Consider the following 20,005-nt stretch of genomic DNA (forward strand, 5'->3'; position numbering starts at 1 on the left):
CTAGTAGTTTAGTATATTTAGATACTTTCTCTAAATAGAGCCCTACTCTAAAGAGCCTATAACTAAGGTATAGTAGTTTATAAAAGTATCTACTTCTCTTATAACTTCTTTTATCCTTCTAATAATACTTTCTCTAAACTAGGACTTTCCTAGAAGAGCTTATAACTTTAGGTATTAGTTATAATTTTTATAACTTTAATAGGTCTTTCTAGAGCTAAAATATATTTTTATTTTCTAGAGATATAATATATAGAGCTTTAACTTATATTACCTTCTTTTTCTTCTTCTTTTTTAAAGTCTAATAGGTATAGGAATAACCTATACTACTAGAATTCTTAAAATAGTTAGACTACTAACTCGAGCTTATAACCTACTAAGCTAAGACTACTCTATAGAGTTTATATAGATATTAAATATAATAGAAGTAACTAAATTAATAAATAATAGTAGGAACTAACTTAGTTATAATTATATTAGTTAGTTATAGGAAGTAGGAGAACTAAAGTAAAATAAGCTCCCTTTAGTTACGTAACTTTTAGTATTTATACTTTAGGTATCTATTCTAGCCTACCTATCTAGACTATACTATTTAATATATAATAGAATTGTAGTAAGAGTACTAAATAGTAAAGAACTAAGAATTATTAGAAGAGCTTTATAGCGTACTAAAGAAAAGTAGAGACTAGCGCAATGCCTAAAGTTACTCGAGAAGCAGCTGTTTATACTACTAACTTTATTCCTAAGCCTCCTTACCAAAGCTGATGGACCCTCATTGTCCAGCTTTGCCTTGCCGCTCCTGCGAGGTCGTCAACGTTTAGTACGTCTGCACCTTCCTTAACGAGCACATGCCAAATATGATTCCTTAGCGCAATGGGCCAGGATGGTGTATTCCAGAAACGAGCCTTTAATCCTCTACGTTTCGCGCCGCGGATCTGTCCACGAATAATCTCCATTTGCCTCGGTGAGAGGTGTCCACGCCACACGAAGCCAACGGTCTTGGAGAAGGATGTGCTTGCGTAGTACGAAGTGCTGGTATTGAAGTAGTTGATGCCGTGTATGTTAGGCGCTGGCGAGTCTTGCATTGACATGGCGAGACCGTAATCCATCTCACTGTCCAGAGCGTGGATTGGATCTTGATGGTCGATTGGACTTCGAGGCGCTTCCCAGAGCCTGTCCAAGGGGGCGTCGTAGAAGACATCGCGATACGTGCTATTAGCTATGAGCATGTCGAATGGCGTGTCACCTGTTGCAACTACTGTTACTGCGCGCTGGACGACCTCATTACCACTCCAATGAGTTAGATAATTCCTTTCGCGTAGTGCGTGCAGTTGCTTCTGCAGAACAGGGAAAGCATCATGCCCATTATCCTTAAGGTCGACCAAAAGTGTTAGAGTCTGTTGTGGCCTTGTTTTAAAGACACCGCTCCAAACTTCGGGTTCCTCTACAATGCCGTGCTCGTGGTTCATCTTGTCAAGCAGTTCCACTAGCTTGTTTATGTAAAGCGTGCGGAATGTATGTTCGCGTTTGAGAGACGATACAGTGTGACCGACGTATAGTTCCTCGTCAAACAGCCAGACGTCTGCCTCAACACCTGTGCAGCCCCAGCTGAGAGCATCGTAAAGTGGCTCCCGCCTCCAGTAATCGTTGTGCGAATGGCATGGTATCGGAAGCACATCTTCCGATGACGCGCTTGCCGTAGAGCGAAAGAAGCCATTGTCGAACCGGTGCGCCCTATCGAGGTCGGGCAGGAATTCGATCGTGTTCGCATCCCAGAAGAGGCGAGACCGACCAATCATGACTTGAAGCAGGTGTAGAATTCCACTGAGCAGATATCAGCAACTACTAATCATTCCTCAAAGTTCCACGAGCGGCATACAACATGGATAGGATCATGACTGGCGAGGTCACGAGCAGTCGCTTCATGATCCCAACAACATATGAGCGACGACATCGTCGAGTCTCACGTTGAAACTGCGGTTTGCGGCTTTGGCGGTTTGAGAAAAGTAGGTGACTGAAACTGGTTATGCCGAAGCCTGCGGTGAAGAGAGCATGCCGCAGCTGAGCGAACGTGGAACCACTAGGCCTATCCTCGATGCCGATGTCGCCTCTCTCGTCGGCCTCGGAGACAGCGTTCAAGTCTGCGCTGGAACTAGGAGGTTCAGCGACGTAGTCGAAGGTGTACTTCTTCGGATACGACATGAGTTATCCTGATGATGGAAAATGATAGGGGTGAACTTAACAACCTGCCCGGGGACGGCTCTGGCGCGCACTTTAAGATACTCCACACGCGGGGTAATCTGAAAATCTAAGAAATGACCGCGCAGCCTCATGACGCAATCGACAGATTGGCCGTCAAACCTCCATATTGTCCAATCACCGCGTAGTGCAAGCAAACTCAAATTTGCTGCTCCTTCGCACTAATATGGCAATTGTACCAGCATGACGCGAATGGTTCAACGTAAGGCTTGGTGGCTAGGTGACCTGGCGCTTGCGCGGCTTCAGCTCGGTTGCAAAGACATACTGGACGAAGATGTACTGTGATCGACGAAATTTGTGAAGCCGCTGCTGTCTCGACCTCTAAAGGGCAGGTGTTGAGACGTGCGCGATCTAGCCACGCACCGCATTGTGCGGTAGAGGTTGACATTCCACTAAATGATGTGGGTCAATCCAAGCGTGTGTAGCAAAAGCTTGCGCAAGCTTGATAGCACGTGGCTTGTTGACCGTCGACGCCAATCGGACGCCGTCGAAAGTCTCTGCACGAACCAAGATGCATTCTGGAAAGGGTTCACGTGCTCCGAGAAGTTGCGCGGGAATTATGGGAATGATCAAATGAATTGAAGACATAAAGTAGGCGCCATGTATTCTTTGCAGATATGCTGTTCTCCAAACACATTTTACGGTGCCTTCGCATGTCACGTTGCGTCATCGTTACAGCGATGGGCGATGATCCATACAGCTTCGGCTAGCTTATGCTAATTCGGACGGCATGATAGTGAGCTGGAACACAGCTTCCAAATCGGATCAGCGCACTATTCGCTGGGGCTTTCATCACCTCATCTCGAAAACAAGGCGACGTTAGGGATACCAATTAAATCTCAGATACTTACAGTCAATGTTCGAGATCAATAGCAGCAGATTTGTCGCGAAAAAGTCAAAAGGCGCTCACGGTTAGCCAACTCGATTAGACTCACTCTGCCCACCATTTCAGACACGCTGAGACGCGAAACCCTTGACGAGGAGCATCGATCAAAAGGCCGCGCGTCTTCAGCCTCCACGGTAAATCAGTGGCATTTGCAAAGCGCCGGCCGGAGCCTCCAACTAGCGTCGATTCTTGCGCCTTTCGTGGTATCTTGGCCAAGGCCTGTGGCGCCGATCGATATACACTGCTTTAGCCGAGCAGCTGCAAAATGTGCAGATCGCACGTGCTGAGGACGTAAGCGTTTCCTGAATACCGGGGTTTTGGCTGTGTGAGATTTTTGGCTGCCTAGACATGTGTCGAATTGGCAAATACTAGACTTTCGGAATTGAGTTGCCCCAAGGAGTAAAGTCACTTTCTTACAAAGAAGCTGCACGTCTCCATGAACGCTCCCTACCTCCCATTACCTCTGTTTCTCGGCTCTCAATATGTCTAGCACTTTCGTTTGGACGACCAGATGCGTACCCGCCCTCAGTGTTTGCCTTGTCGGCATTTTACTCGTCACCTCATTCATCATTTCACCATATGGCAAAGGTGCAAGGGGCGATCACAATGGTAACGCAACCGTCGCACTAATCATCCTCTCCGTCTACACTTTGTTCCTCCACATACTGTCCGTCGCCTTCCCTGTACGTCTGTGCTAGGCCATACGAGATGTGATCAAGAAAATGAGGGCCGCGGGCAACGACATACCGACTACAAGAAGAAGATGTGGGCCAAGCATCAAGAATGAAGAAGGCAGGTATCGACCATCTACGCTGCTGTTCGTCATCATTTTGCCAGTATACAAAGAAGAGATGGCAACGTTGGAGGAGACCTTGCGGTTTATGGCGTCACACGTACAAGCTTGCTCCAGTTACCATGTGCGTGTTGAAGACCATAACCAAGCGGCATCGAGCTTCCATGCTGATGCGAAATAGGTTTACCTTGCTATGGAGGAGGAGGAGGAGGAGGCGAAGTTGACCTTTAAAGCTGCGACTTTGTGCCGAGCATTTGAGAAGCTCTTCTTCCGCATTAGCTACACTCTCCACCCATCCAATATACCCGGCGAGGCTCGAGGCAAAAGCAGTGACGAGTCGTAGGCGGCCAAACAGGTTATGATAGACTATCTAGACGAATTTGTCCAGGAGAGCATAATGCTCACCGTTATAGATAGTAAGTCCACGCAGCCAAAATACTACATATTGACTAACATGCTAGACTAGCCGATACACCCGTGTCTTCCTACTACCTTACCTGAATGGGCTTTCTCTAAGAAAGTCCCACGATTGAGAACAACGGATCACAAGTTAATGCGAGCCTGCCCATGAGGCAAGTGCTACCAGGGCAAGACGCGTAGCATGCTCAGCCCCCAGATGCACAGATGCTATTTGCAAGAGCCTTCGATGCGTGAGGCAGGGTCTTAGACTGCTTTCGAGAGGAGTAATTCACCTATTCTCTAGGCGAGGCTTCGAACGCGCGGCCTTCTTGGCTTTAGCCTTGCAGCTATAGAATGTTACGAGTCGGCTACGAAACCAATTCTGAAATTCACGCCGGGCTCTCTTGCAACTACCCGTAGTCTCACCATTCTTAGCAGTAAGTCGAGGCACTGATGTACCGCGCTGGAGCCTCTTCTAGCTAACAGATGCTACAGAACTCCAAGGTCACACCAGAAGGCCTCTCTTTGAACCAAATCTCACAAGTTACATGGAGAGAATCGAATATCACGGTTGCGAGAAAGAATTCGACGAGGACGCTAGGTACAATTCGTGGAAAAACAACACTGGAATACAAGCGACTGTCAACCTCGAGCCGAGTGCCAGACGGCTCAGCAAACCCACAACTGAGGTCCTCAAGGCCGCATTGGCTTTTACATTCGTCCTCGCGATTGTATTTATTTTCTTCCGAATAGTGTCGGTGCTCGGAGAAGGGCAAATCGGGAGCAGGGCCAATAGCGTGTGGGAGGAGATGAAGGACATGTTCATTGATACTGGTGCCGCTTAAATGGAAATCCACGAATTGTTCATGCCATGGAGATGGTTGATGTTTCGAATGGATAGCAGACAAGATGTCTATGCAGTGCTATAGATATCGCCTCGACGTTAGGTCTCGTGTTCCAGCAGTAAAAGACGTTTCAGCGATGTGCAGGGAGGCATATATAGTAAGGTCGATCCAAAGACTACCACGGCATGCGACATTTTCCTGCAACTTGATATTCCACAACTAAGCGTACTCACCAGAAGTAATAAAACCTCGTCCTCCAGCTTTGTCTCGCCGCCCATGCGAGACTATCGACATACAGAACACCCGCGCCTTCCTTATTAAGTATGTGCCAAATATGTTCCTTAGTACAATTGGCCATGAAGGTGTATTCCATTACCGAATGTGTGGGGCCTCTACGCTTCGCGTCACTAATCTGTCCGAGGATAACTTCCATTTAGCAGAGTCGTTGCGGGAGCAGATGGAGACGTAGCTTTCCTCGAGGAACCGTTCGGCCGGGAAAGGTTTCTAACCCGACGGTGTGACAATGCCCGTACATTAATAGAGTTGGAAGGCGTCGGATAATGAGGGATACTCACAGGAAGGAATGGAATAAGACAGCACCGACAGACAAGTAATAGCAACCACGCTTGAGAAACTTTTCACTGCGTAGTGTGTGCAAATATGGTGGTGAAATAAGGAAACGAAAACTTGTTCTCACTAGAGCGAAATCTGTTCACATTGATTCTGCAACCTCTGTTGGTATGATGTTGTTACATGTCCCAAGAGTATCAAGCTCAACGAATATCCTCGTCTACCTTACTTTGCTCGGCCTGTTCTAGCAAGTGTCGGAATCGCGACCTGAAGGATAGATGCTCAAGCGCTCTCTAGACCATGTGACCACCTGCTCGTGATTCGACATATCCCTCAGTGCCGACACCAATGCCAAACGCTCTTTCCTTGCTTCTTGCACCCCAAGCCCAACCATGTCCTCTGCTTAAGGGCAAGTGGTACCAACGGAAGCTGATCCAGGCTGTGCAGATGCCCAGCAATGATCCAGCGATAATGTCGAAACCGAAATGGTAGAAGTCGGTGTATCGCGTAGAGCCGATGTAAATAGCTACCGCGATGGGAACGAAAGCAATTGCGAGCAGGTGTACTGGTGGACTCGCAGCCGAATTGCGGATCAATAAAGAGTTGGCTGGAGGTGGGTGGGCGATATTCTCTAGCGATGATATTCTGACCGGGTCTCGTGCATCAGTTTGGTCTCTCATGCGTGGCTGAAGCTCAAAATTGTTTGTGCGGGTTGGAAAGTATGGCGGATTGTCGGTAGGAGTGCGTGGGAAGGGAAGAGCCGGTATGCCAATGCTGAATTTTGAGCAAAGGAACAAGGTTAAGTAAACGAGCCCCGCGAAGGAAAAAGACGAGTGTCCGCTGGGAAAGCTTCGAAAGCCATCATCGAGGGTGTGTAGATCGGACGTGGTACAGATGGAAGTGTCGACCAGTGTCCACTCTGGATTGATGCTTTGGCCATAGCCACCAACAACGTGAGATGCAATGTCCGTCAGATCTGGCTGACAGCGCGCGAGCATGTTGGGTCGTGGCTTGCCAAAGAGCTGCTTAGAGCCTTGGGTAATAAAGAAGGAAGTAGCAAGCGCGAGCGCCAATCCTGCCCAGCCCTTTTCCAGCTCCCAGGCCTTGAGTCTGAGTGCGTCTGCGCGCTTCATGGAGCGTGAGATCTTCCACCCTGGAACACAGGTGGCAACAATGAGGAGTATGATGATTGCTGGGGCCAAGCCAGTCACTAGAAACACAGTGGTGATGGAAAGCTCCGACTCGATGGGGTAGGAAATGTTGAGATCGAGAAGGGAGAATGGTCGGTGATAAGGTCGCACGAAGTTCAGACCTCCTCCTGCCGCCGCGATGAGAACGATGACGATCCAGTCGACTGTGTATGCCAGAGTAAGCGCCCAGTTGTCGATAAGCGGTTGCAAGGCCATCACTGGCGAGTTCTTGTGTTGTTGTGAAGGATGCCTTTGCTGGCCGGGAAGGAGAGGTCGGACAAAGGAGTCGCCAGACGCTGACATGTGTGTTGTACGATGCCGAGTTGGAGTAAGGCCACTTTCTTTTTTTCACGAGTGCAGTCCCAGGTGACAGTGGCAATGGTGTAACGTGGTCGCAGGCGCATGTTCCTTGACGCGGGGAATGGCATCTATGAGGCTGAGCAGACGTTGCGACTGTAAACATCCGCCACGCATCTGGATGCGTGACTCGCGACGCCAGCACTGCCCGATTATCTGTGCGTGCAGAGAGCCGAGGTGCAAACGTCCACAGGGAAGGACAATATGTTGTGCAACCACGGTAAATCACAAGTATCCCGCACAAATGTACCCCTATTCTTGACCTCATCGATCAGATGTGCAACAAGGCAGAACCCGGCGTTCCGGCGCGCGTCGCGAACGTTTCATGGCAAGACCATTCTTCCGCGCCTTGCTCTTTTCTTAATTGTGGAAACCTCGCTTACCATGGTAGGGGCCACCCACAAGCTTGATGCCAAGCCACCCAGATCGCCCCTGCATTTGTTCACAACGGGAGGACGCTGACGTGGCTCAGTCCCTTACCAAAACCCTACTACCATTGGTCAGATAAAGCGCGGTTGAGACGGGATGACCTGAAACAATCGGATGCTGCCATGTAGGGAAGGAGTCTGCAACCAATTGGCGACTGGCATTCGCTCCTTCGACACATGTGTCCAGACGTCACCTTGACATTGTCGACTTTTGAGATATGCACGAAACGCTGTACGTGTGCAAGACAACCATCTGAGCCTGCATGTTGCACGTGCTGTCGTGCTCATGACATGTGCATGAAACCCCTGATGCATTCTGTGAGAAGTGCGGTCTTCGCAGAGCGTCGGTCTTCCACATCCAGGAATTGCAACGGCCATGTCCAACAAGCATCTCGTATCGGGAGCTGGGGTTCTGATAATAATGCGTCAAATGACGGGGTGGAATTCGCCGAGCGATGCGACTTTCTGTTGAGGAATGCCGTCAGCCTTGTCTTGCAGGGAGCCGTCCCTCAACGGTCAAAGTTTGTGCGTCGACGTGGTTGCACCATGCTGTCCAATTGGAACTCCGTGGCCGCGAGGTCTACTATTGGCTTTGCTCTGATCTCGAGAATTTCAGTGCCTGAGACTTGAGTCCGAAGCCGGTACGAACCACGGGGGTGGTAGACGCCAGCCGTTTCGTTCAAATGGCCAAGTTGGGCGGGTCTTCCGGAGTGATGTGCGTCAGATACCAAAACGCTCATCTACAGCGGGCATTGGAGCAAAGCCAGTCATCCATTATTTATACCGCAGTACTTTTCTCCTTGCCATCGAAGCATCTAACCTAAATTTCTCAATATTTATTCTGTACAGCGAACCCATCGCTGTTCTATCAGCCTCTTGTGCCCTTTCTGGAAGCTCCGAAAATGTTGCAAGAAACAACGCGCTATCTGGAAGGCAAGCAACTAATCTTGGCCGTCCTGGCGCTCAATGCCGCCAATGGTGTCTGTTTCGTGGATCTGCTTGGTATTACCGCTGTCTTACCTACCATCGCCGAGTCATACAATGCCGCAGGAACGATAGCCTGGGCAGGCACTTCGCAGCTCGTCGGAGCAACTATTGGACAATGCCTTCTAGGGTACTTGAGCGATCTGTTCAGTCGGCGGCGGATGCTTCAGTACGCGACACTTATCCTCACAATAAGCAGTCTGCTATGCGCATTGAGTGGTTACCCCAAAGACGCACCATTCCTCTATACGGTCCGGGCATTCTCAGGCATTGCAACTGGGAGTATCTCAAACCTGGTCAACATCGCCCAGAATGATTTTCTGCCCGTCCATCGACGAGGTAAATACCAGGGAATCCAAGGGATAAGTGTGGCTCTTGGTAGTATTCTTGGTGTCATGGCAGGTGCTGCTTTCAGCTTAAGCGGGAATGCGTGGAATGTGATGTATTACATGTAAGTGCCCTACTCTCCCTAGTCCATGACGACTTTTGAAAATTCTGACTCATTGGGCGACATACAGGGAGACGGGCATGGCTGCAGTAGCTTTCGCGTTGATCTACCTGTTCGTTCCGCCGAATATCGTTGCTCCAAGATGGGAGCAGGTCAACGAGACACTCAAAAGTTTTGACGGCTTTGGGATGTTATCTGGCGCCGGCTTTATCGTGCCGCTACTAATCCTGGTGTGCCAGGCAAGCAGTCTGAAGAAGCAGGAGGCAGTGCTAATAGCGCTTTCCGTTCTCTGCGCCGTTTCGCTTACAGTCTTCATGACTTTGGGTTTCCGAGATCGAAAGGTGCGACCAGTTATCCCATTCGCCCTTTTCTGTAACCGAACTATCGCGGCCATTCTCGCGCAGAATGTTCTTTTCGGCGCCGTGTACTACGGGTTTATCTACTTCGTTCCCCTGTATCTGCAGGTGGTACGTGAGAAGCAACCGGTCCTAGCATCGGCAATCTTCGTGCCATACTTTGCGACGCACGGAATTTGGTCCACCGTCTCTGGTCTTATCCTCAGCATGCTGCAAAACAAAGGCCGAAGGAGTTACTCTTACGTTTTGTCGTTTGGATTCGCTATATGGACGCTAGCTATGGGACTTCTCGCGTGGCACAGCAACCGCGTAGCCTCTCCATTGGCTCTATTCGTCGTGTTCGAAATCCTTGTTGGCCTAGGTACCGGATCTGTCTTTCAGAACTCGATTATGGCCATTCGAGCCCAGGTTACAGCAGACCTAAACGCCGTGGCAGTGAGCACCAGGAACGTGCTTCGATTCTTTGGGGGCGCCTTAGGCATTGCTATATGCTCTACTGTCCTGGAGAATCGCTTAAAGTATTCCATGCCTTGGAGACTCGAGTGGGTGTCTGACACGGCGTTTTCAAGGACACCAAAAGATATGCTCTCACCTTCGGATTACCTTCTGGTCCAACATTCGTACGCCAGAGCTATCGCATGGATCTGGTACATTGCCACAGGCATGATCGCACTTTCCCTTGTGTTGTGCTTATTGATCAAAGACAAGACATGTCCGGCCATCAAACCCGGCAACCACGTATCCGAGGAACAACCAGCTGTTCGACCCTAAAAAGAGAGCCAGGAGAAATACGTCACAGTGTCACGCAGTGACAAGGACGAAGATGATTAGCCAAGCGCGGTCGAAAAAGTACGTTGGTCTGTACTGTGGAAGACCAGGCCAAGGTTGGCTGGCTCGGTTAAATTCACCCATGTGGTTCACAGCATCTGCCGTCTTTAGAATGACTAGATTACGATTGTTGGAAGTCTCGAATCTTGCCCCAATAGCATTACGCGGCCTTGCCCACAGAACTAATGAGCGCCTTGCCAAGAGCATACCAAGATATGCCAAGTGATGCGGCCAGCTCTGGACTCCTGCTTGTTCTTCGGCTCGGTGTAGTTTCGGCAGGCTTAGCATGCTCGTATAATCTCCAGCCTGTGTCTTATCTGATCCGTGTCCCCACCTGTCCTTGGTCTCTGCTGACAGTCTTTCCCCATCTGTGATCATGGTGAACGTCTTTGCGGTTCCTGGTATGATCTTGCGCAAACCCACCAGAAAATGGCACTAACTCTATCTTGTAGTGTTCTTCATCTGCCTGCGCGAGTCGCTCGAATGCGCAATCATTGTCGCAATCCTGCTCTCGTTCGTCAAGCAGGTGATTGATCCCGGCCAGGACCCGCCTCTGTATCGCAAGCTCGTTCGACAGATTTGGTATGGTGTACTCTTGGGAATCGCCATATGCATCGCTGTTGGAGCGGGAATGATTGGTGCGTGGTACGGCTTCGGCAAGAATCACTTCTCCAAGACAGAAGACATCTGGGAGGGATGCTTTGCACTCCTCGCGACGGTCATTATATCCTTCGTCGGCATTGGCCTGTTGCGCGTGTCGAAGTTGACAGACAAATGGCGACTCAAGATTGCACAAGCCCTCGAGAAGAGACACCGACGCAGCGGACTTAGTGCAAAGACTCGTTTCGACGTTTGGTGTCGAAAATACGCAATGGTATTGCTGCCTCTGGTGACCGTGTTACGCGAGGGACTGGAAGCAGTCGTGTTTATTGGCGGCGTTGGACTAACGCTCCCGGCCACCTCGTTCCCAATTGCTGTAATCGCCGGCTTGGGAGCAGGTGCTGTTGCCGGCTACGTGATATATCGGTAAGTGATACTGCACAAATACATTTTCCCAAGTTGCTAAGCGCTGTCACTGGCAGCTTCTGGAACAGCACTCGCCTTCAAATATTTCTCATCGTGTCGACCTGCTTCTTGTATCTCATAGCCGCTGGTAAATTAATGTCTCCGCAAGGATGCAGGCTTGCAGTACTGATGAAAGACAGGGTTGTTCTCGAAATCGGTGTGGTACTTTGAGAATTATGCTTGGTCACAGAGTGTTGGCGGCGATGCTGCTGAGACAGGCTCTGGAGCTGGCTCATACGACATTCGGCAGAGTGTCTGGCATGTGAACTGCTGCAATCCCTTGATCAATGGCGGCGGCGGTTGGGGGAATCTTCAATTCCATCTTGGGCTGGTAAAATTCTGCGACGTACGGTACCGTGCTTTCGTACAACTTGTACTGGCTGGTAGTGATCGTTTCCTTCGGATCTCTTGGATTCTATGAGAAGCGAGGGCATTGGCCCTTCATGAAAGGCCGGCGGGTTCAGAAGGGCGGAAATGTCGACACTTCTGGTGAAGAGCCCGAAGCTGCTTCTGAGAAGAGCGGCAAAGTGGTACCGATCGGGGAAGATCTTACCAGAACCTTGGTCGTGGAAGTACAGGACAACTGAGAACGCTCTTTGTTATTGTGAGCCAAAACCCCAACCACAAACGGCAGTCAGAGCAGGCTCGGCCCAAGACCGGCAACTTAACTACTCCGTTGAGCAGTTAATAATAGTCTTGGTGTCTGAGTCGTGCCGTGTGTGCGTGTAAGAAGACAATAGACAAGAAAGGGTTTAAAGAATGTACAAGGCTGAACGCAAGGCTAAGAGACGAATAAAGTAGTACTCCTGTATATTAAAGTAATACAAAGGGCTATTCTGAATATAAGTACAAGTAATATTATAGGGTCGGTCGCAAGTTCGATTGTTATTCGAAGCAGATTCTTCTCAAAACAATGCGTAGAACCCCTTCTTGCAACAAACTCTCTTGCCCAGTCCGGGATATCATACCGGCCTACATTATGCTTAGCACTCGACATCCGCTGCGCTTTCGAACCTCAGCCGCTCTACGAACACCAGGATTATATTGCCGAGGCGCAAAGAGAAACTTGAAAACATTTCCTAACGGGGCTTGACAACGCTTAACCAGTGACTGTGTCTCACTGGACCGGCCATATAGTGATGTACCAGGCACAAACATGTAGTAAATCAATGGCGTCGTCTCCCGTCGTCTCCTGCTACGTTCTGCGAGCCTGGTGATGATGCAGGACAGAACGTCGGACATTGTTGGTTTGTGCTGTTGCGATGATTGCATATTGAAGTTATGCATGGTTCCTGCGTGCCAGTGTCATCTCGTTCCGAAAGGTTTTACGGAACAGCATAATAGGCGTTTCGATTGGGACTGGTTGATGAGTGCTGTGATTGAAGACTGACCATGGTCAAACAGTTGTAGGTCCGTTACCCACCCTTCCATGAGATCGAACATGAGGCGTTTCGGCGAAAAAGCGGAAGCTAGTGACACACGACACTGCGGCTGATCTTCTGCTTCAATGAGCAGCTCCTCACGCCTGTCGTCGCGCTAGCAGCCACGAACACGACGCGGGCCACGGTGCACATCTGGAGAAAGTCCGGCCGGGTAGGACAGCACGTGGCTAATCGACTCGCTACCGTTTTGAAGACGGTCGGAATGGTTTCCCAACCGTCCATAGGTACGAAATTTTCCATGGCTTTTATCCTATTGCAGGAACGCACACGTAGATCGTGCTCTGAGACGGTGATATATCAGTCCTTGCACCATTCTGCACCTCGCAGAGAGCTTGTTTTTCAACCGAGGAAGACGAGACCCGTGAAAATGCTTGGCCTATGCTTATCGGCCCTTACCCTTACTTGCCTGTTGAGACACACATCCGCTATTATAGACCATTACAATGGGACTTCAATGCAGCTACGGCTTGCCTATGCTGGCCCTACCGGCATGATGGTAAGCTGGAATACACAGGCCAAGCTGGAACAGCCCACCGTACATTGGGGAACATCACCACACCGGCTCAACCATAAGTCGACCTCCAATGTCTCGGTGACCTACCCGACATCGAGTACGTATAACAACCACGTCAAGATCGAAGGATTACGACCGAACCAGCTATACTACTATCAGCCCAAGCACATCCAAAGTGGTGAAGTGTACTCGTTCCGCACGAGCAGGCCTGTAAGCATTTACGAACCATTCAAGACGGCGGTGGTCGTAGACTTGGGGACGATGGGCAAAGACGGACTCACCACGCATGTTGGCGCTGGTGCTGCAAACCCTCTGAAGCCGGGAGAAACTAACACTATCCAATCTATCAATTCTGCCAAGAACGATTTCGACTTTTTATGGCATGGTATGCAAACTGTGCAATCGAGAGGTATCTTTTCTCAAGAGCTAACAACCCGCAGTTGGAGACATAGCATATGCAGACTACTGGTTGAAAGAAGAGATTCAAGGCTTTTTACCAAATACCACCATTGCCGAGGGAGCTGAGGTCTACGAACGCATTCTCAACGAGTTCTATACCGAGATGAGCGCCATCACCGCAACTAGGCCGTACATGGTTGGGCCGGGGAATCATGAAGCGAACTGCGACAACGGTGGAACCACCGATTCTGTTCACAATATCACATATACAGTCGGCATATGCATGCCGGGTCAGACGAATTTCACCGGCTATCGAAACCATTTCCGCATGCCGTCAACAGAAAGTGGCGGATTGGGTAACTTTTGGTATTCGTTCAATCACGTAAGGACCACAAAGGAACGGAATGGGTTTCGCAAACCTTGATTGCTGACGTCTGGCTGACTTAGGGGATGGCCCACTTTATACAACTCGACACGGAGACCGATCTGGGCCACGGCTATATTTCCCCCGACGAGCCTGGCGGTAGCGAAGCAGAAGACTCTGGTCCCTTTGCGAGCTACATGAACCAACAGACGAATTGGCTTCAAAAAGATCTCGCTGCTGTCGACCGCAGAAAAACACCCTGGATCATCGTCGGAGGGCATCGGCCGTGGTACATTAGCGCTAAGAACAAGTCTTCTACGATTTGCTTGGAGTGCAAGGATGTTTTCGAACCGTTATTTTTGCAATACTCTGTGGACCTGGTTCTCTCGGGACACGTACACGCTTATGAGAGGAATGCGCCGATGTATAATTATGAGGTACGTTGAGACTGCGGCATGTGGCCACGGGTGCGTTGAACTTTGACACGATATAGGTTGATCCTGCCGACTTGAACAACCCGAAATATCCATGGTACATCACGAACGGTGCGGCTGGCCATTACGATGGTCTGGATAGTTTGACCCGTCCGTTCCAGGGCTACTCGCGCTACGCGCAGGACACGGCATACGGCTGGAGCCAGCTCACGTTTCATAATGCTACACATCTGACACACGACTTCATTGCAAGTGGAAATGGAAGTTTGCTGGATACTGCCACACTCTACAAAGAGCACAAGACAACATGTGGAGGTCGTGGACATCCTTACAGTTGGCCTAAGCACTCGTGGGCGGGCTGTTAAGAATGACATGTGTTCGGGGAAGTGGTTTCAGACGCGCACACTCCAAATCATGGAAACAACAATTTATGCGTTCTGATCTTCCAATTCATTGTCGCCGCAGAGCTTAAGTCGTCCGCGTTCAGTACATCCGCCAGACATGGTCACGGAGCGGAATCGGCCCAGTCGGTGTCCCCAATATCTGACCTTCAGACATACTCTCGCATGGTACCGTCGCATATCGCTTGAATCCCCGTGTGTCCATCCTTCACTGCGTTCTCCTATGCGTGTGATAAAATGTCTGTGCTCCAAGTAGCTTTCCACCAGTCTGCTCGCTCGGCTACGCGCATCTCGGTGCTCTGGTGCTTCACGGCTACCTTGACATGGCTCCTGTTGGATCTCGTCGTCGTGAAAGTGCGACGACTGAAGCCGTTTATCATCCTCGGCGGTTGCCTACATGTCGTTGCATACGGCATGCTTATATACTATCGAGGCGGGACAGGGCCTGGAGACAATGCTGGTTTGATCGGTGCCCAAGTGGGTTGGGCATCGCTGGTGGGTTTGTGCCTTCTCCTGCTCTTTCGAGCATACAAGCGTCTACGGAGCATGAGGTGAGTAGCGGGTGAGATTCACAACGAGCACGGTTGTCTGGCTGTACTATCTCTAGAATGTAGCGGTTATTATCGGACTTTACCTCGCCATCCAAAACGTTGGCAGTGCTTTCGGCAATGCCGCCTCAGGCGCCATCTGGAGACAGACCTTGCCCAACAAGCTTGCAACGAACCTAGGATCAGTGACCACGAACTCATCGATGGCGGCCGCTGTGTATGGGAATCTGTTTCAGTGGATCGCCGAATATTCTGTCGGGACTCCAGAACGCGCAGCTGTCACGGACGCGTACCGTTACGTGCAGAGGCTGCTCTGCATCACAGGCGTCTGTTTGAGCACGACACTTATGTTCTTTAGCTTGTTCCTCCGGAGTCCGAAGTTGTCGAAGGAGCTTAAGGCTGCTCAGGCTGAGGAGGAGAATGAGGAGCACGATTGGCGCGACTGAAGGCGGTAGCCAGCATATGCTATGGGCCTCTTCCCAAGGAATCTTTGGACAAGGCCTCGGCATGTAGAAGTTTCTACTCAAGTAAGTCTGACATGTCATGAGAGATCTCGAGATTAGAGCCATCCATATATCGAGCAAGTCTGCAGCGCTCCGTCAAAGTTGGGTGGCGAGACGACGTTATTCCGGTGTCCTTGCAGTATGGTCAAAAACGCTCCACTCCATCCCGTCATTATGACTTCGCTAGCTCCTTGTCGACATCTACCAAGATGTTTTTGATCCACTTGATCTGTGACTCCAGTGCTCTCCGCCGTGCGACAATGGGACTTGGGCTGCCTGCTTCTTCTCCCTTCTCTTTTCTAGTTGTCTGCTATATGGACGTCAACTCTCTTACTCCTTATATGCCCTTCCCCGTTTCGGCAAATCTTTCTGTTCTCGCCAACGGGTCTACGTGTACCATGAAATTTGAAGTAGATACTACAAGCATTGCACAGCCTCCGCCCGATAGAGTCTACCCGCTATATAGGCGTCTCAATTGCTTCGTAGTTAGTACTATAACTAGTATTATGTTATATTTTTAGCCTGTAGCTCTATCTATTAATATTAGAAGCTTAGTTATAAAGTCTATTATAACCTTATCTTATAGTATAGCTATAGAAGTTCTAAACTATATATATCTATACTTAGTATATTTTAAAGCTTTATTCTATTAGTACTTAGTATACTTCTTAATATAAATAAGTACTTTTTATCTTATTTATAGAAATAAGAAGCTTTACTAGATAAGTTCTATAGTTTTTGTTATTTCTAGATAACTATATAGCTTACTATTATAATATTACTAGATATACTTCTTCTTTTATTTCTTAGAAACTTAGTATTTCCTCTATAATATAGGAAAATATTCTTCTTTATCTTAAAGAATATATACTATATTATTAAACTTATTAGAGTTAGTACTTAAGCTTCTATTCTAGTTCATTTTTAGAATCTATTATTATACTAGTTCTTTTCCTTCTATATAGTTACTATTAGCTCTACTATTATTCTTTTCTAGAGTATAGTAGATTTTAAACTTATATTAACTAAGTAGTTCTAACTAGTAGAACTATCTATATATTAGTACCTTTATTATAGTAAAGTATATTAGCTTCTTATAATTAGTAAGAATTATTAGTTTAAGTAAACTCTCTATATATATTCTCTAGTATATTAATAATATAATAATAGTAAGAAGTTCCTTATTATAGATATTATAGTTTTATTCTATAGAAGTTATCTTTCTTAAGTAGTAGGCTACTAGGTATTATTTTCTATTATACTTCTATATAAGATATACTTCTATAGCTATATCTAATATATTTGTCTTTAGAAAGACTAGTAGCCTTCTATTAAATAGCTTTAGTATAGATATAGAAATATATATATTAATTATTTTCTAGAATACTTTCTAGTATTATTCTTCTTACTTCTACTTAGTATCTTTCTTAGTAAGGTCTAATAGAGTTAAAGATATTACTAAATAGTTTATAAGTTCTAAGAATATCTATATATTTATAATATACTTTAGTATTAGCTATTTCTTAAGTAACTTAATCTTATCTAGGTTAATTATTATTCCTATTAAGCTAATAATAAAGCCTAGAAACTTAACTTTCTTCTTATAGAATCTATATTTCTTAGAAGCTATCTAAAAGCCTACTTATATAAGTTATTTAAATATATTCTATACTTATTTAATATAAGTCTTAAAGGATTCTCTAGTATATATAAGTATATTATCTATATAGATAATAACTATAATATTTAGAAGGTCTTTAAAAATACTATTAACTATATTCTAGTAAAATAGTAGTATATTAGTTAGCTCTATAGGTATAACTAGAAACTTTTAAAGTCTATATTATATTTAGAATACTATTTTCTATTCTTCTTTTAGTACTATATATATAGTATAGAAGGCGTCTTATAAGTTAATCTTTATATACTAATATAATCTAGTAAGTCTATTTTATAGTTCTTTAATATTTAGTAATAGATATTAGTTCTTAATAGTTATTTTATTAAGACCTCTATAGTCTATAATTATCCTTTTCTTTCTATTAGATTTTAAAATAAATATAATTAGCGCTCTAATACTAGACGTTAATTTATAGATCTAGCTCTTTCTAAGTATTAAATTTAACTATCTATCTTCCTTTTATAGTTCTTTCTAGAATTTCTTATATAGAGCTCTAAATAGAGGCTCCTTTCTAAGTATAAGCTTAATATAGTAGTTCTATTACTAATATTTAGGTAAAGCTTCTAGTTCTTTCTTCTTTTTAAAAAGCTTTAACTACTTCTAATACTTCTTAGAAATAGTAAGCGCTAGTTTACTTATAAAGGAGGTTATAGTAATATATAGAACTCTATTAATCTATCGCCTAATTAATAAAAGAACAAACTTCTACCTTCTCTATTCTCGTATACTATAAGCGTAATATACGCCTATACGCGTTACGTAGATTAGTACTTACCTAACTTTTTAGTATCCCTATTCTAAGATCTTTAATAATTACCTCCTCCTCTTAAGAAGAGCTGTCTCTAGCTCGATCTATAGTATAAGGGCTCTAGTACGTTTAATATTCGAATTATAAGCGAATTATAAGAGGAATATATCTAGAAGTATTACCTATTAAACTTTAACTCTAGGTTAGGCAATTTTAAGAGGCGCTATTTTTCTAAGTATATATATCCTATACGTCTCGTATATATATTATATAGAAGGCTAGTTAGAAGGCGGAGCTAAGTTCTAGGATTTAGAGGAAGTTTTAGCTCCTTCTTTTTTAGGCGATTATAAAAAAGCTACGTTAAAAGTATATATTTAATTAAGAATCTTCCTCCTCTAGCGAATAGGAGTAATAGCCTAGTTAGTAAGTATTTAAATTAAATACAAAAAGCGTTTCTTCCTAATCTAAATTCTAGCTTATTAATATTAATTATATTACTCTAGGTAATATAGCTATATAAAACTCTAGGTATAGCGTCGAGTACTTCTCGTATTCGATATATACTCGAACTTCTTACGATCTAGTATAGTAGTAAGAAATTTACTAGTACTATTAATATAGGTAAGCGTAAGAGTACTACTACGCCTCCTATACTACTACTATCTATCTCTCGCTATACTACGTAGCTTCTATACTACTAGCGTTACCTCTACTACTTCTCTAATAGTAAGTATCCCTCCTCTTATATAATATTTTTAGCTAACTCGTATTCTAGCTAGTATTATACCTTAGTATAGTACTATTTTTAGATAGCTTATAAAGAAGTATAATTACTATAGTAAGAATAGTTACCCTTACTTTAAGGTTACCTCTACTAATATAAAGGCTCGTTAGAGTCGTATTATATCTATATATAATACGCTTACGACCTTATATAAAGAGAATACTAAAGTAGAGGATAATAAGGATCCTCCCTATAGTAATAATAAGAGTATATAGCTCTTTATTTACTTCTTATATTACTCTTAGCTAACTCGTATACTAGTCGCTAATACTTAAGCTAAGCTCTAAGTTACTATTACTACTATTAAGGCTAGCTTATACTAGCTAGCTTCTAGTAACTCGTCGAAGCTAATTACTTCTTAGTCTATAGGCGGTCGCTTTATAAACGTTCTTAGTAAGTATAAAAGTAAGAAGATTATCTACCTTTATAGTATTACTACGTCTTTAGCTAGCTTTACTAAGTTTAGTTATTAGGTAAGTTTCCTCTATAAGTCGTATATAAGTCTCCTACTAACTAGTTTCCTAGTATATAACTATAAATAATATAGATACTCCTACTATTAAAGTAGTTATAGCTAAGGTTAATAAGGAGCGTAAAGTCTTAGATTTCGATAAGTAGGTAGTTTAAGTACAGTTCTTCTATAGTTTACGTATATACTCTTATTAGACGTCTTCGTAGTATCGCTTTAGATAGTAAAAATTAAGAGAGGTTTTTTAAGAGTTATTAAGTTCTTCTTTCTTTCTTTTTTCTTACTTTTTTTATACGATTATCCTTCGCCTAGT

The 20,005-nt window shown here is 45.6% G+C and overlaps 6 protein-coding genes across 6 annotated transcripts; 4 read left to right on the forward strand and 2 right to left on the reverse strand.

Annotated features, from left to right (window-relative positions):
• Nucleotides 1-749: 749 nt before the first annotated feature.
• M409DRAFT_31049 (uncharacterized protein) lies at nucleotides 750-2,199 on the reverse strand (the record flags this gene model as incomplete). Its single annotated transcript, XM_033810179.1, has 2 exons — nucleotides 750-1,821; nucleotides 1,877-2,199. The coding sequence occupies 2 exons, from the start codon at nucleotides 2,197-2,199 to the stop codon at nucleotides 750-752; spliced, it is 1,395 nt and encodes a 464-aa protein (XP_033659325.1).
• A 1,425-nt stretch (nucleotides 2,200-3,624) lies between these two features.
• On the forward strand, nucleotides 3,625-5,179 carry M409DRAFT_61653 (uncharacterized protein; the record flags this gene model as incomplete). The annotated part of the gene is made up of 6 exons (XM_033814830.1): nucleotides 3,625-3,825; nucleotides 3,862-4,059; nucleotides 4,117-4,274; nucleotides 4,349-4,351; nucleotides 4,674-4,771; nucleotides 4,830-5,179. 6 exons carry the CDS (start codon nucleotides 3,625-3,627, stop codon nucleotides 5,177-5,179), a joined length of 1,008 nt encoding a protein of 335 aa, XP_033659326.1.
• An 863-nt stretch (nucleotides 5,180-6,042) lies between these two features.
• On the reverse strand, nucleotides 6,043-7,155 carry M409DRAFT_31050 (uncharacterized protein; the record flags this gene model as incomplete). Its single annotated transcript, XM_033810180.1, has 1 exon — nucleotides 6,043-7,155. One exon carries the CDS (start codon nucleotides 7,153-7,155, stop codon nucleotides 6,043-6,045), a length of 1,113 nt encoding a protein of 370 aa, XP_033659327.1.
• A 1,471-nt stretch (nucleotides 7,156-8,626) lies between these two features.
• On the forward strand, nucleotides 8,627-10,283 carry M409DRAFT_71642 (uncharacterized protein; the record flags this gene model as incomplete). The annotated part of the gene is made up of 2 exons (XM_033819260.1): nucleotides 8,627-9,159; nucleotides 9,227-10,283. The coding sequence occupies 2 exons, from the start codon at nucleotides 8,627-8,629 to the stop codon at nucleotides 10,281-10,283; spliced, it is 1,590 nt and encodes a 529-aa protein (XP_033659328.1).
• A 433-nt stretch (nucleotides 10,284-10,716) lies between these two features.
• M409DRAFT_71643 (uncharacterized protein) lies at nucleotides 10,717-11,992 on the forward strand (the record flags this gene model as incomplete). Its single annotated transcript, XM_033819261.1, has 5 exons — nucleotides 10,717-10,741; nucleotides 10,793-11,366; nucleotides 11,423-11,493; nucleotides 11,546-11,704; nucleotides 11,793-11,992. The coding sequence occupies 5 exons, from the start codon at nucleotides 10,717-10,719 to the stop codon at nucleotides 11,990-11,992; spliced, it is 1,029 nt and encodes a 342-aa protein (XP_033659329.1).
• A 1,309-nt stretch (nucleotides 11,993-13,301) lies between these two features.
• Nucleotides 13,302-15,518, forward strand: M409DRAFT_71644 (uncharacterized protein; the record flags this gene model as incomplete). Its single annotated transcript, XM_033819262.1, has 5 exons — nucleotides 13,302-13,746; nucleotides 13,802-14,142; nucleotides 14,208-14,561; nucleotides 14,618-14,867; nucleotides 15,511-15,518. The coding sequence occupies 5 exons, from the start codon at nucleotides 13,302-13,304 to the stop codon at nucleotides 15,516-15,518; spliced, it is 1,398 nt and encodes a 465-aa protein (XP_033659330.1).
• Nucleotides 15,519-20,005: the final 4,487 nt, after the last annotated feature.

The sequence above is a fragment of the Zasmidium cellare genome (genome assembly GCF_010093935.1).
Source record: "Zasmidium cellare ATCC 36951 unplaced genomic scaffold M409scaffold_88, whole genome shotgun sequence".
NCBI lineage: Eukaryota > Fungi > Ascomycota > Dothideomycetes > Mycosphaerellales > Mycosphaerellaceae > Zasmidium > Zasmidium cellare.